General features: G+C 41.9%; 1 protein-coding gene across 1 annotated transcript; it reads right to left on the bottom strand.

Moving 5' to 3' along the window:
- Window positions 1-995: 995 nt before the first annotated feature.
- LOC124143997 (fucolectin-1-like) lies at window positions 996-14,738 on the bottom strand. Its single transcript, XM_046513203.2, has 4 exons — window positions 14,345-14,738; window positions 7,248-7,466; window positions 2,911-3,141; window positions 996-1,281 (listed from the first exon to the last, which is right to left on the bottom strand). The coding sequence occupies exons 1-4, from the start codon at window positions 14,397-14,399 to the stop codon at window positions 998-1,000; spliced, it is 789 nt and encodes a 262-aa protein (XP_046369159.2). The 5' UTR covers window positions 14,400-14,738; the 3' UTR covers window positions 996-997.
- Window positions 14,739-16,018: the final 1,280 nt, after the last annotated feature.

Genomic DNA, 16,018 nt, shown 5'->3' with positions numbered 1-16,018 from the left:
ATAAGCTTTACTTAGAAGGTGACGGATGACAAGGTAGACACAATTTTATGGATAACAACTTCTTTAATACTGTGAAAAGCGACGTTTCGGTATAGATCCTTATACCGTTGTCAAGCAAGACTGAATGAGGGACATAGTACAGAATATATATAGTAGGTGGAGGATTAACAGTAACAACAATTGCATACATTAGTGGGATAACATTGGTAGTTGTTGACAACAAAGGGATGATGCTGTCACAACACGATGGACAGAGAACACATAGGTGGAAGGCAATGGGACATGAAGCCAATAAACAGGATAAGTGATTATTGCTTGATGAGTTCATAGCAGGCGGATGGGATGAAATAGCCTTGACCTCTGATGATTGATGGCTTGTGGCGGCGAATGTGGACTACTTCTGTTAGTTTTCTCTTAGTGAAATCATGAAAGTTGTTGGCGAGGATTTGGACGTTGTCCCAGTTGATGTTGTGATTGGGACAGTTGCTGATATGGTCCGAGATGGCTGATTTGCTGTCGGATTTAATGGTGGGGGTTTTGTGCTCTTTCATTCTGGTGTTGATTGGGCGGGATGTTTCACCTACGTAAGATTGTCCACAGTTGCAGTCAATTTTGTAAACTACACCTTTAGCCTCTTGGGGTTTAGATGTGTTCCTGCCGTTGGCTCTTAGCAGGGTGTTGAGGGAGTTGGAGCTGGTGAAGTGGGTGTCGATGTTGGCTTGCTGTTTGAGGAGGCAGCTGATGATGTGGGAAGCTTTTCCTATGAACGGGAAAACTCCCATCGCTTTGAACAAATTCCTTTTATACCGCGATACACTGTATTGTTTCACTATAAGGTATGTCGATGTTTTCTTATTTTTTCCGTCATTTCGGTTCATAGGTTTGATAAAACATGCCTCCTCGGTTTCGGTTGAAAATGTAATACCTTGACCTCTCCCGCGGTTTTACATTTTCAACAAAAACCTCGGAGGCGTGCTTTATGCTATACATCACTCCGTTAGCAAATGTTCACGGATACGCCATTGCACAACAGAAAACAAGACGGCATGACACTATACACCGAGCCAGCATCGGACACAACTTGTGTTGGTGTTTTCAACACAAGTTCACAAGTCTTGGAGGCTGTGTTGAAGTTAAATCCATGGCACTTGTGTTCACGATAACACTTGTTGGTACAGTCGCCCTGAGTTGAATCATTGACGATTCTCTTGTCGACAGACTCGACGACTATGTACATCCCCTGGACGATGTCTATAGCTGTGTTGGTGCATTGCGTAGTGTCTGTAAAAAAACAATCGTAAGTTGAATATTTATTAACACATGACTGCAAGGGGGTGAATAGTCTGTTTGTTTGTTTGTTGTTTAACGTCGCACTCAGCAATATTCCAGCTATATGACGGCGGTCTGTAAATAATCGAGGCTGGACCAGACAATCCAGTGATTGACATCATGAGCATCGATCCACGCAATTGAGATAAGATGACATGGATCAACCAAGTCAGCGAGCCTGACCACCCGATCCCGTTAGTCGCCTCTTACGACGAGCAGTCGCCTTTTACGGTAAGCATGGGTTGCTGAAAACCTATTCTGCCCCGGATCTTCACTGGTCGAAGAGTCTGTAAAAATAGCTACAATTGAATTTGTTTGGTATCCCACTCAGAATACTACACTCGTTCTCGTTAGAAACCAAACTAGGCAACGAACATTGCAATTTAAAATGGCTGCATTAGCGTAGGTCTCGGCTAAGACACATGGGTCTACCTGTATCTGTTTCAGATATATGGATACAACTCGATTGTACTACTTCTTGACTGTATTTGGTGTTTTGTTTCACCATTTCATTGTTTGACATGTTTGTTGGTTGACCTTTCAAGTTCATAGAAGGTCATGGTTATCCAATTAATTCGAATCAAATAACCTCAACCAATGTGGACGACTCAAGAACCATTCTCAGCTCCCTGGGGAGTATACAACCCACGCTGTCTGTTAGGCGATGTCTGTTACCGGGTACCCATTCACTGCTGGGTGAACAGAGGCCTATATTCGAACAAAGTCACTTGCCCCAGGTTGGTTGGTTTGTTTGTTGTTTAACGCCGCACTCAGCAATATTCCAGCTATATGACGGCGGTCTGTAAATAATCGAGTCTGGACCAGACAATCCAGTGATTAATATCATGAGCATCGATCCACGCACTTTGGATCGATGACATGCATCAAATAAGTCAGCGAGCCTGACCACCCGATCCCGTTAGTCGCCTTTTACGACAATCATAGTCGCCTTTTACGACAAGGATGGGTTGCGGAAGACCTATTCTACCCTGGAATCTTCACGGGCCCACTTGCCCAAGGAGACGCCACATGTGTTACATGTGCTTCAGTGTGGGGCATGACCGAAGCTCTAGAAACTCTCAGGAGCCAAGGTGCCGAAACGCGGTCACCCATCCAAGGACTCCCAGTGACCGACGTTGCTTGACTTCACCTGATTTGCGACCTGTGCCGCCACAAAACACAAATCTGAAACATACGGTGGCCCATAAGGGACATGGAGTCTGTTTTTCAATATTTTGATGTTTCACTTATACTTTTATCGTAACCTTTTGCAAATTAACACAATTTGTCATAAACAACAACCGAAAACATGGAAAATGTACTTTCAAGTAGCTATTGAGTCGCTGAAATGTGAAGCGAAAATATCAAAAACTAAAATGGAAATGTCAAAAACCAAAACGAAAATGTCAAAAAAACAAAAACGAAAATGTCAAAAACAAAAGCGAAAATGTCAAAAACTAAAATGAAACCGCAGACAACAGTAGTAAGTGAAATATCAAAATATGGAAAAACAGACTCCATGTCCCTTATGGACCACCGTAGAAACATTTCAAGCTGCGGCTTAAAACAACACCCGCTCACCTCGGCTGCAGATATCCCCGCTTATCTGGACTTCGCACAAGGTTAGAATCTCGGTGAAAATGGGCAAGTATTGTATCTTGACGAATCTGGCAACTACTGGCTGATCACAAGACAGTGTGTCCATAGCCCCAAGGGTCCCCGTCTTCTCTGTGCAAGTTATAGTTGCCGTGGAGGGATTCTGCTGGGGGTCTTCTCTGAACGCCAAGATCGCCAGGTCTCTCAGACGATATGCTGCAGTATAACAGGTTAATGACAGACTCATTTGGACAGCATAACAATATTACATCATAACCACTCAAAATAGTTAAAGAAGAACCCATTCTTTCATATTACTATAATTAATCTGTCATGTCAAGTCATGTGAACACCATAATTCCAGTTCATACATATGGCTTCCGAGTCCGATACGAAGAAATAATTGACCCGTAAAGATCCGGGGTAGAATAGGTCTTCAGCAACCCATGCTTGCCATAAAAGGCGACTATGCTCGCCGTAAGAGGCGACCAGCGGTATCGGGTGGTCAGGCTCGCCGACTTTGTTGATCCATGTCATCTTATCCCAGTTGTGTGGATCGATGCTCATGATGTCAATCACTGGATTGTCTGGTCCAGACTCGATTATTATAGACCGCCGTCATATAGCTGGAATATTGCTGAGTGCGGCGTTAAACAAACAAACAAACAAACAATTTTACGATAATAAGTTACAATTCCAAATACGGTTGATGAAAACAATCCTGTGATATCAATTCATTTACAAAGACGAAAGTGTGGCATGTAATAATTGACACCTTTCACATGGCATCTGTCAAAATATTTTTCTTTTGGTTTTATCTCCTCGACATTGCTATTTTTTTTGTCTCAAAAAATTACAATGACATTAAAACCAGAGAATTGGAACGTTTGTCCTGAAATACATTGGCTTGTGCTTTTCCATCTCCAGCCCGCCCTAATTTTCATTCCGACGTGAAAGAATAAAAAATATCTTTTGTCTCAATTTTCCCCGCCGAAGTATAAATTTATGCCCCGATGTGATAGAATACATACTCCTACAGTGGCACATTAAAAAACAGGTTAGTTTGACCTTTCCTTGGCTAGATTTATTAAAACTGCATTTCCAAGGCAAAGCGACGTCATTAATTAAATTAAGAGCTGTTACAATTGTTCTAAACTTTAAATTTTCATAAAAAGAAGTTACACTTATAGTGAAAAATATTAATTATTTTCTCTCTTTCGTTTTTAAAGATTTCGCCCGCCCGCACTCTTGCCTGATGAGGATGGAGATGAGAAACACATTTAAAAAAGATGGCTGGCCAAACCAAGGAATTTTGCACAGCGAAAGGCTGTTTTGGGGAAAACGTGGTATTATAACCATGCTGTCATTTTAACCAGGGGGTCTTAAATAATCTATACCATATATATGTGTAGGTCAAAATATTTACCCTTGGGTTTTAAACTTGAGGGAAAGTGTCTTATCTTTTTTATAAACCGAAAAACCCCACTTAAAACTAGGGCTGGGACGAGTCCAAATGTACTACCCGGTTACCCACCCTCCTATTACCCGACCCTACCCGGGTACCCGCTGTAGGTCTCATGAGATAGGTCCAAATGTCCGACTGGGAATAATTTGACCGTAGCTCTGGCAAAATGTATTTAGATACACATCATGCATAAACTGAAGTTTTATCTTTATTCATACATATAAAGTCAGATAGAATGCAAACATTAGTCACATAGTGTAACCATAGAGTTCTAACTTCTTTGATAGGCATTTAGAAGTTGGAGTACTAAGTAAGGATAAGAATTTATGGAAGAACAACTTCTTTATTACAATTAAGAGCAACGTTTCGGTGTAGGTTCTAACACTTGCTTGATAACGGTGTTAGAACCTACACAGAAACGTCGCTCTTAATTGTAATAAAGAAGTTGTTCTTCCATAAATTCTTATCCTTACATAGAGTTCTAGATAATTTTTGTCATTAAACAATATATCATGTGATTAACCACGGTTTCGGGTAGTCCTGTGGGTACCCGGGTCCTTCTCAGTACCCACCCGACCCGAGTACCCGAGTTACCCGTCCCAGCCCAACATAAAACAACATTTATCAACATTTTTATGTTTCAAACATACTTTCCATGAACCCTAGGAAACGGGCGTAAAATATCTGTTACTTGTGTACAGGTAACTGAAAAAGACATTCTTAAAAGCAGTGTGACTTATCAGCGCGTCTGTAGTTTAGCGGCACACTCACTGGGCTACAGATACGAAGGTTGCGTGTTCGATATATCAAGATATATAATATAAATATAAAGAGAACATGTGTTATTTGATTTTACATTTCATTACATTGTGTTCAAATGCAAAGGGGCGGTCGGGTAGCCTAGTGGTTAAAGCGTTCGCTCGTCATGCCGAAGACCCGGGTTCGATTCACGACATAGGTACAATGTGTGAAGCCCATTTGTGGTGTCCCCCGCCGTGATATTGCTGGAATATTGCTAAGAGCGGCGTAAAACCATACTTACTCACTTACTACTCAAATGCAAAAAAATGGATTCTAGCTAGAAACATTCATTTGTTACAATTTGAACGGAAGTTGTATTAATAAAATCCCGGGGATATTAAACATTCCCTGTTGATAAGATTAAACCAACTGGAGAACAATAGGATGACGTCACTGGGGGTTAAAAAGTAGGACTCCAATACAAGTCACATGACTAGTCATCTAACACTCCAAATGCTTCCCTGAGACATAAATATTTTCCAATAAAATTATAAGTTGTTTATTGTAACCCAATTTTTGTGTCAAACATTTGAACAAGATAAGTTGATTCACCGCGTAGCAGACTAAGGTATTGGTAAAAAGTAAACAAGATGCAAACAAAATATTTGAAATTAATAAATTTGCTCCTATCTGGATAATAACAATAACTTCTCGAATAACAGTTTGGATAAAATAAACTGTAATTTCCGAATAAAAACAACGGGGTGATAATTGTCTTGTCTTAGTAAGTCATTGAAAAAAAACACTTGTAAAAAACAATTCCAACCAATCCCAAAACGCAGGGTTGAAACTTTGCAAACGTTGCAGGACACCTAGACTAACATTTAGTCTGTGAAATGAACATATCGTACATAAAAAAACAGTTGTTCAGTTATCTTAATAAAAATATAATAAAAAGGAGCCCAGTGACTCTCTTCATTTTCAGATACTGATACTGCAGTGATCTAGACTTGCCAAACATTATAGACTTGCATGGGCTATTTTTGATATATATTTGTATCAGGGTCTGTAAGACAGACTACAGGACACCCCAATCAATAAATTATTGAAAACCAATTAATAGATGTATCCTATTCACCATACTAACGCCTAGTTTGTTGACGGTCGGGACAAGTGAGCCCGCGGCTGAAATCCACTTCCGCTCGGGGTTCATAATTGTTTTCCAGCTCGCAAAATAAACTGTCGATATTTCGCTAAGTAAGCGACATAAATCGAATTTAGACCACTTGTACATGCGTAGAAATGTGTTATCTATCAATCTACGGCCAGAAATGTGCTTGTCAAATAGCCTATCATATAGAAATCGACCTGGGTATCGAATGTAAACAAACCCGCAAGATGGCGAGTGACGCTCCTTTTCTCTGCTTACATATAGGGGTTATATATTTTTATTTACTGACCAATAAGGACTTCCTGTTGTTTTCAGCTAGCCTATTATGTATATTTGCACCAGATTGTAACATGAATTAACGATAATTAATTGCTTGAGCTAATCATCACATAGATCTTATAATAATTTTGAGATAAAATTATACGATAATGATTTCGATTTCTTTAGTTGATCAATGATTCTAACGTCAAGTTTGTTTGTTTGTTTGTTTGTTTGTTTAACGCCGCTCTCGGCAATATTCCAGCTATATGACGGCGGTCTGTAAATAATCGAGTCTGGACCAGACAATCCAGTGATTGATATAATGAGCATCAATCCACTTAAGTTGGATACGATGACATACATCAAATATGTCAGCGAACCTGACCTCCCGATCCCGTTCGTCGCCTCTTACGACAAGCATAGTTGCCTTTTATGGCAAGCATGGGTTGTTGAAGACCTATTCTACCCCGGATCTTCACGGGTCCTAATGTCAAGTAGATAGGTGTTTGTTTACCTTCTAGATTCTACATCGTGAACGTACGATTCCACAAATTCCTACTTATAAATGGCTCGTGGAACCCGACTCACGGTGGCCCAGATATCTGTGATATTACTGAAATATGGTTCTACCCTCCCACCCTTCTCTTTGCGAAACAGTGACGCAGAGCTGCACAGTAAGCCTACCAAAGCCATCGCTTCGTCGCTGTATGGAGACGCTTGTTATTCTGTAGTTCCCCTGGAGGTCCACCATCCACCATGGCGATGTCGCAGAGCTTGTGAAGCAGCTGCTGTGACTCCGCACCGCGTCGAGGTTGCCGTCCACGGCATGAGAGGAGGATGATTTTCCGTCATAGTCGGTGCTGCTGTGGGTTGGCTTGTTCAGCGCGATGTTACACCAGCCAACTGGAAAAAATGATCAACATGATTACGTTCATACTCCTTTTCATTGTCAATGCTCAATTGTTTCTCAACCCCTAATATAGTTTTACATGCACAATTCGAGTTATTTTCCGTTCCGAAAGTACACTTATTGACGTAACCCGTTCTGACGAAGAGCAATGCTATTTTTGATTTCGAAAATCAGTAATATCTTTATATCATTGTTTTCATTAAGTAAAAAGGGGGCACGGGTGGCCCAGTCGTCTAAGGCGCCCCGGTTCGCTGTGCAGAGTTGCGTCCCTTGGGCACGCCAGAAACCTATGATTGTGGGTTCGAATCCCGGTTCGCCCCAATTATGTTTCTAGGTTTGTCAGCACCATACCCGTGCTCGTGGGTTTCACCGAAGTGGTAAACGTCTGAGACCTGCATCACTTCGGGCTTTCCTCCCACATTAAGCTGACACGCCGTGATATAACTGGAATACTGTTAAAAGCGGCCGTAAACCCAACTCACTCACATTAAGTAAAATTGTGAGTTCAGACTGATGTAGCATTTTTTTTAGCTTAATATCCCGTGGGACTGTGTGTCGTCAAGCGGCGACTCCGTTGGATCAAAGCCTCGTGGTATAATCGTTCGTTCGTGACGCCGAAGACCTGGGTTCGATTCCCACTTTGGTACAACGTGTGAAGCCCATTTCTGGTGTCCTCCGCCTTGGTATGTTGCTAAAAGCGTCGTCAAGCCATACTCACACTGATTGTCGTAAAACGCTACGCAGTGGACCAGGCTCGGTGACTTATCATCGCATCCCTTTTTCGTGGATGGATGCTCATGATGTCAATCACTGGATTGTGAGGTCCAGATTCGATTATTTACAGACGGGCGTTATATAGCCGGATTATTACTGAGATGGGCAGTACACAACTAGTAAACATTGTCAACAATCAATCACAACCTTTTGTCTAAGATTAGTATATATTTCACTGTATTGTGTACCAGTGTTGCTACAGCAATACGCAGACATTGCATTCAGAAGTCTCACAATGGAAAATTAACAACATGTCTACACCTCACATGGAGAAATGTCCGTTCTGGTCGACAATATCAATCAAATCATACAATTTAAAATGTCATTGGAACCATTGCTTTTCAAACGCATGCCATGTTAATGTGCCGATCAATTATTTCCCATTTAACCAAACAATGATGTACATTCCACATCCTAACGGTTTTTGATGTATGAGCTAAAAATATAATAGTAACCGCTGGTATCGACGTATGTTTGTTTGGACCTTGTTTGCCTACAAATTCAAATGATAGTTTTTTTATATATCAGATGATGATAATTGCAATTTCAAACACTGAGTGAGTGAGTGAGTGAGTTGGGTTTAACGCCGCTTTTAACAGTATTCCAGTTATATCACGGCGTATCAGCTTAATGTGGGAGGAAAGCCTGAAGTGGTGCAGGTCTCAGACGTTTACCTCTTCGGTGAAACCCACGAGCACGGGTATGGTGCTGACAAACCTAGAAACATAATCGGGGCGAACCGGGATTCGAACCCAACAATCATAGGTTTCTGGCGTGCCCAAGGAACGCAACTCTGCACAGCGAACCGGGGCGCCTTAGACGACTGGGCCACCCGTGCCCCCGCAATTTCAAACAGACAACGTCTCGGTTCACACATTAATAATAATGTGTATATTTATAGTGCGCCCAATCCACACCTTAAATCATGTTCACAGCGCTGCGTTATCACCTTCGTCAATAGTCTCTATTTTCATTCTCAGCTTCCTGGGGAGTATACAACCCATATCATTACCAATGCATCGGGTACCCATTCACTGCTGGGTGAACAGAGGCATTTTTCGAACTAAAGTCACCTGCCTATGGAGACATCCCATGTGCTACATGTGCTACATGTGCTTTAGTGCAGGGCAGGACCTGATCTCTGGACACGTGACCACGTGCCGCCACCACAGCATCTCCCTCGTGGGGATTCCTGGTTAGATCTGGTCCCCAACAACCTATGCCTGTCGTAAAAATCGAGTGATCAGGCTTGGTGACTTGGGTGATGGTGTGTCAACGTACCCTGACGTCGTGAATCCTTGCTCATATTATCAATAGCTGTCTAATCCAGACCGTCGTCATATACATGTAGCTGGAATATTGGTGAGTGCGGCGCCAGACAAGAAAACAAACACATTATACAGCCAAGACCGTGGAGCACTTCTCTTAAAGGAGCTGTTCCTTCTGTTTAGGGGCGGTCGGGTAGCCTAGTGGTTAAAGCGTTCACTCGTCATGCCGAAGACCCGGGTTCTATTCCTGACATGGTTTCAATGTGTGAAGCCCTTTTCTGGTGTCCCCCGCCGTGATATTGCTGGAATATTGCTAAGAGCGGCGTAAAACGTAACCCTCTCACTCACTCCTGTTTTTGAATGTTCTGGGGCTCCGCCGGCCCAGTCGTCTATGGCGCCGCAATTCGCTATGCGGAGTTGCGTTCCCATGACACGGGGATGATATTTATCAGCTGCTGTGGCAACTAATCGATAGATCAATACGAATAAATGATAAACTGTTTTAAGTACTGTGTTCTCACAACATTTTGTTCACCTGTTGTTCTACTATCGCCTACCAATCAAGAAACTCACCTGACCTTAATTGGATGTCCTCAGATCTTTGTTTAGCGGTAGTGCGAAGAGTTAGTAATGAATGTATGTAGGTCTTGCGACTTTCAACTTGATTTCATGTAAAAAATACAATGAATCATTGTTAAGATTATTTGGCACGATACTGGTTGTACCATTAGCGTCCCCTTCGAAGATTAATTTGTGTCGCTGCTTCCAAAAGTGTTTATGATTGCACGTTCAGATAACTGGGAATTAACATTTCAGATACATACTCTGCAAAACAAGAAACGCAAAAGTGACTTTAGATGTATATTTTATATGTCATATAAATAATCAACAGATCAAAATTGGCACCAATCATTGTCATTGATCCAGGTTCCATATGGCACAATGGAATAGAAGATTTTCAAGATGAAGGTCATCTGTTCTCAATATCTTGTATGGCCACCATTTGAGTCCACAACTGATTGGCATCAACGTCCGGAAACAATCAGATCTCGAAATGTGGCCTACCATCCGCACGGCGACGCATAAAATCTGACTCGTCACTAAACCAAACTTGTCTCCATCGCTGTTGTGGCCATACTCTGTGACCTTGACACTATTGACGTCGCAGCCGACGAAGCAGTTTCGTCAAAATGACATCTCGAACTGGTCGTCTAGGGCGAATATCTTCAGCACGTAAACGGTTCCTCCCTGTCTGAGCTGACATCCTACGCAATCCTGGTATTGTCGCTGTTGTAGGGGTGACCGTGGTGGTTCTTTCACGTAAGTGACGTGGCCGTATAAATCTGTCCTGTGCTCTAGTAGTGACACGTGGTCGACCGGACCTGGGAAGGTCACATGTTGTCCCGTGTGTCTGATAACGCTCCACAGTCTTGGCGCTACGTGGAAATACCTGGCTACAGCTGAAGATGATTCTCCTGTTTGCAGTCAGTCTCATTAAAATCAGATCTTAGTTCTCACTATCGCTAAACAGAGATCTGAGGATATCCCATTACAGGTCATGTCAGAACGACCTTTCATCCGACCAATCAAAGCGTCGCTTACCTGATCCTGAAAGTGACAGTCGGAATGTGTTTTCTAATAATGCAACCTCGAAAGCTTTAACTCCGAACAATAGTTACGTTTATATATATAAGCAGCAAGATCTATTTCCATAATTATGGTGTTTATGAATCAATATCAATAGTGATGACACCAGATTTCGCGAAAAGGAAAGGGTATCCTGTCCCATTGGTAGCATCCATCACAAACACATACAAAGGCAAGTCAATTGTTCTGAAGAAATTGGGAATTGTATCGGACATACATTTTGTCACGGTATAATTTGGAATTGTCTTCCACATGTCAACATGTCCACATGTTTTTGAAAGTTTTACTGAGGCTTTGAATCTAGTCACCCCGACCAAACAAATCTTGATCACGAGTCGTATGACGCTCTTTAAAATCTTCGTAGAAAGAGCATGCTCGATTTTTGGAAAATTTAAGTCAACCCTCTTGTCATACAATCTTGTGGAAAGTCTTTGTCACTAAATTTGTGTGCATATGTCTAAATAGACGAGGCGTTTTTACTGAGATATGTTATTTCTAGTTCGAGAAGGGAATTGGCTATTTGACTGGTATTAGACCATCGATATATTTGAAGCTTAAGTAAAACTTCTTCGCCAAATTCACTTGTATTGATTTTGCCAATCCGAGCAGAAATTCCGAGTCATGCATACAGAAACAGATCAACAAGAAGGAGAGCGCAAATGGCGCCCATGGGCAAGTCTTCCTCTTGCCTAAATGTCTTACCCAAAAATTACACAAAGATGTTATCAAGTCCAACAATTCACATATGTTTTTCTCGGTCAACCTCAATCGCATTAAAATCAGACCTCAGTTCTCGCTACCGCTAGACAAAGATCTGAGGACATCCCATTAGGAGTCACGTCAGAACGACCTTTTATCCGACCAATCAGAGCATCGCTTACCAGATTATGAAAGTGACAGTCGGAATGTGATTTCTAATCATGCAACCTCGAAAACTTTAACTCCGAACAATAGTTACGGGTTCAACTGAATCCATACAATCTAGACCATCTATTAGCCATTCCAGAATGTTCTTTTGTTCAGGTTTCAAATTTGTGATCGAGAATTTGTCAAAATATGTTTCGAAGCGTAATGGCCAATTTGAAATTAGTGCCGTAAAGCACGAGAAAGCTGCCTTCTGATTGATCATTCCATTAGTCGGTCAAAGTTCGCGCAAGGTCGGTCTGACGTGACCCGTAATGGGATGTCCTAAGATCTTTGTTTAGCGGTAGCGAGAACAAAGATCTGATTTTAATGAGATTGAGTAAACCTCAGATGACATTTGCTTTTATTTTTGACAAATTGTCCTGAACCTTTGATGCAACGTCATCTACAGTCACCACGTTTAGTGATTCCCATGGATCAAGTAATGAAGTTTTTCCTTAAGTTTGTAGTGTGGAATATTAGTTTACAACGTTGGCAAGGGAGAAGAGGAAGGATCTGTCACTTGGGGGAGGAGTTATTGACCATCCCGTGGAAGGTCTGGCCTATACGTACTTAGGGATGCAAGTCAGGGACAAACTACAGACTTGATCATATCAAGGAAAAGAGAACAAATGTAGACTTAAGAAAATCTTGAGTTCAGAGCTGAACGCTCACAATAAAGTCAAAGCCACAAACTTCATATGCCGTACCCGTCCTTTCGTATTATTTTGGTTTTGTTAATTAGACGAAACAAGAAATTAATGGTACTGACACCCTCACACAAAGAATCATGTCAGACAATAGATCCACCACCCTCGCTCTTCCCTTAATCGCTTATATTTACAAGTTGTAATGAGAGGGCTTGGTTTGATTAACATGGATGCTCTTCATGATAGAATTGTATTCTGCGTTTTTTACACATTTATTTGTCTGATGATCCTCTTGTGAAGCATGTCAGGACTCATGATGAAAGGAGGCATTCCATAGATATACGATCCAAAGATATGGGACATAATCTCAATGTCAGTGGTGATTTTGTTGATGGTTCGGTACAGAGATGAGTGTCAACCAAGCGAAGTGCCATATTAAATCGGCCCGAAACTAAGCATCAAGCCTACGTGCAGTGTCCTTTGCTTGGATGAAGTCGGCTGGCCTGAAAAATGAAACTGAAGGCTTTCTGTTTGCCTTCTGTTTCTGTTTCTCCAGAGCAGTCACTTTATGCCGAAATGTAATTTTTCATCAAAATGTAAATATTAATGTAGATTATGCAATGGATTTAAGTAAACTGTCCAACACTTTGTCAGTGGATGCCCAGCTTTGACAACAACAAAAATATCTAAAGCGACTTGATGGAGTGGCCCGATCATTATATTACCGTCTTCGCAATGGTTTTGGTTTTGACACAGAGGTCCACCCATGGTAAGACCCAGACTATGTAGAGAGCGTCATGGAAAATGATAAATAAAAAATTCTTTGGAATAGGCCTGTATACAGTCTCAGACTTATCCAGGCCAACAAACCTGATCTTATCCATTTTGATAAATCCAATGAAATCATTTATATTAGTGAATTTTCTGTCCCTATTGACACTAATGTGATTGACAAGATTCAGGAAAAACATGGCAAATATGCAGACCTAGCTTTCGAAATGTCACACGTGCATCCCAAGAACCAAGTTGTCCGACTCCACATTGATCTCGGTTGTCTTAGGTCTGGTACCTCCCAATCTGTTGACTGACATTGGAAGACATTGGGTTTGCTATCAGGAATAATGCAGAAGGCTGAATTGTTGCGGAGTCTTCACATTCTCCGAAATGTTTTGGGTGGGTTCGACTGGGAAGCACTTCCTGGGAGAAGTCCCATTCGCTGTCTGGGCTAAGTGAAGAGGGGGAGGGGGGAGGGCCCAGAGCTGATGATGAGACTAGCCAGCCTGACTACCAGGATCACCCAAACTCTCTTTGTTACTTTTAAATTTTAATCTGTACGTAATAATAACGGAAAATATATGATTTGGAACCTTACCAAAGCAAATACGCCATAAAACTAAATTGACATAACTTTATACAAAAATATAGCAATAAATATTATTCTATCGCAATTAAAACTAAACAGTAAAGGATCAACAAGCAAATAGAGCCGATCCCATGACATAAATATTTCAATTTCAATAAAACTATTACTTCAATAACTTCCACCAAGCTGCATAAAATGGGAATTACTTCAAACGAATAAATTTGAGTAATTTACATTTGATAAAAACAACTGATATTTGTACTTACATTTGGCCACAAGAGCCAGTATAAACCAGCAAGCATGAACACCGTTAAACTCCATGATGCCCAGATGAAGTGAAACCGGTTGGATGTCTACCAATACTGCCAGGGTATTGTGTGTCTGTTAGCCTCACCGCACATGACAAGTCGTTGGCTAATCCATATGTTGTGTTCCAGCTATGCAGATCGATATGTGCCAGAGATCTAATCCACTGTTGCATTCCAGCGGAGCAGATCGATGCGATTGACAGGAGTGGCAACCCGTATTTAATTATATACTCTGATAATAGGGGTAGGGGGTAGTCGGAAATAACTTAAATTTTCCAAATCCAATATTTTTCTTTTATATGATGACAAGAACGAATCGGGGACTCATTACAACTGGTAGTGAAATATGACAGCAGATGTAATGGCCGCCAACGATTTTGAAGGACGATAGGGGTAAGATGGAAAATTTCAAAGATGACGTTTTTGGATCAACGTGGTCGGCGGCCTGTGACGTTGACGCACACATCTCGTTGTCATGTCCCTGACGTTTTGAAAGGGGGAAACGGTCTTGGCTCAGTGCTGATCATGTCATTCTATGAGTGTTGTGCTGCTGGAGGTGAGTACTGACGATTCCTGCGCGGTGAGCGCGGGCGTTTTCGCCTTGAAAGACAAAAAGTCGACCTATACACCTTGCAAACGGTACAACAAAAGATGTTGTCCCGATATCTCTGTCCACTGACCCTTCCTTGCACGATATGGGTGAGTGAATGAGTATGGTTTTACGCCGCTTTTAGCAATATTCCAGCAATATCACCGGGGGACACCAGAAATGGGCTTCACACACTGTACCAATTCGGGAATTGAACCCGGGTCTTCGGCGTGACGAGCGAACGCTTTAACCACTAGGCTACCCGACCGCCCCTGCACGATATGGAGTGGGGTTAGGTCAGTTATAGATCAGTCGATCTTTACTCTTATCGTTGACCTGGAACCACCGAACGGGGTCGAGTTAGGTCTGTTGGTACCTGTTCCATCACCTGCCCATCACGGACTGTGAAACATGTCAACATATTGGCCACTGCACGCTCACCTCTGACAGTTTCCGTAAACGATCCGATCGTTGAATACGTCGCATCCGTAGTCCATACACAATGAAAGTCAAACAATGAAGACAAGTAAATCACAACTGTTTGATAAGCAGAATCAATACGACTGACAGAAATAATGGCACACAGAGATTAATCGACCATCCTTGAAAGTGTCAAAACTAGGAATGTGTGCTGCGCTACTACTTTGAAATTTTACAGAAATAAACAGAATATTTGAATCCTAGCTTCACACCGGTATGTCTGTACCCGTTCTTCATGAATTCTGAATGGTCACGTTGAATGGTAAAGTGGAATGTCCACCTGCTATGGTGAATGATCGTTAATAGATATACACCAGTCAGGTATCTCATTAGAAGAGGGGCGGTCGGGTAGCCTAGTGGTTAAAGCGTTAGCACGTCACGCCGAAGACCCGGGTTCGATTCCCGACATGGGTACAATGTGTGAAGCCCATTTCTGGTGTCCCCCGCCGTGATATTGCTGGAATATTGCTAAAAGCGGCGTAAAACCTCACTCACTCACTCACTCACTCATTAGAAGAAGATAGAAACGCCGTGTAGAACAAACACAGATTGATTATTCAAAG

The sequence above is a fragment of the Haliotis rufescens genome, unplaced genomic scaffold (genome assembly GCF_023055435.1).
Source record: "Haliotis rufescens isolate VD_foot unplaced genomic scaffold, xgHalRufe1.0.p SCAF_6, whole genome shotgun sequence".
Lineage (NCBI taxonomy): Eukaryota > Metazoa > Mollusca > Gastropoda > Lepetellida > Haliotidae > Haliotis > Haliotis rufescens.
Note: the sequence above shows the minus strand (reverse complement) of the source record. Positions and strands in the feature narration are given on the sequence as shown.

Excerpts from the sequence above, each read along its gene's own strand:
- LOC124143997 (XM_046513203.2), bottom strand. The coding sequence starts at position 14,399 with ATGGAGTTTAACGGTGTTCATGCTTGCTGGTTTATACTGGCTCTTGTG. Across the intron at positions 7,467-14,344 it reads ACTGGCTCTTGTGGCCAAAT|TTGGCTGGTGTAACATCGCG; the intron begins GTAAGTACAAAT and ends CATTTTTTCCAG. Across the intron at positions 1,282-2,910 it reads CGGGGATATCTGCAGCCGAG|ACACTACGCAATGCACCAAC; the intron begins GTGAGCGGGTGT and ends GTTTTTTTACAG.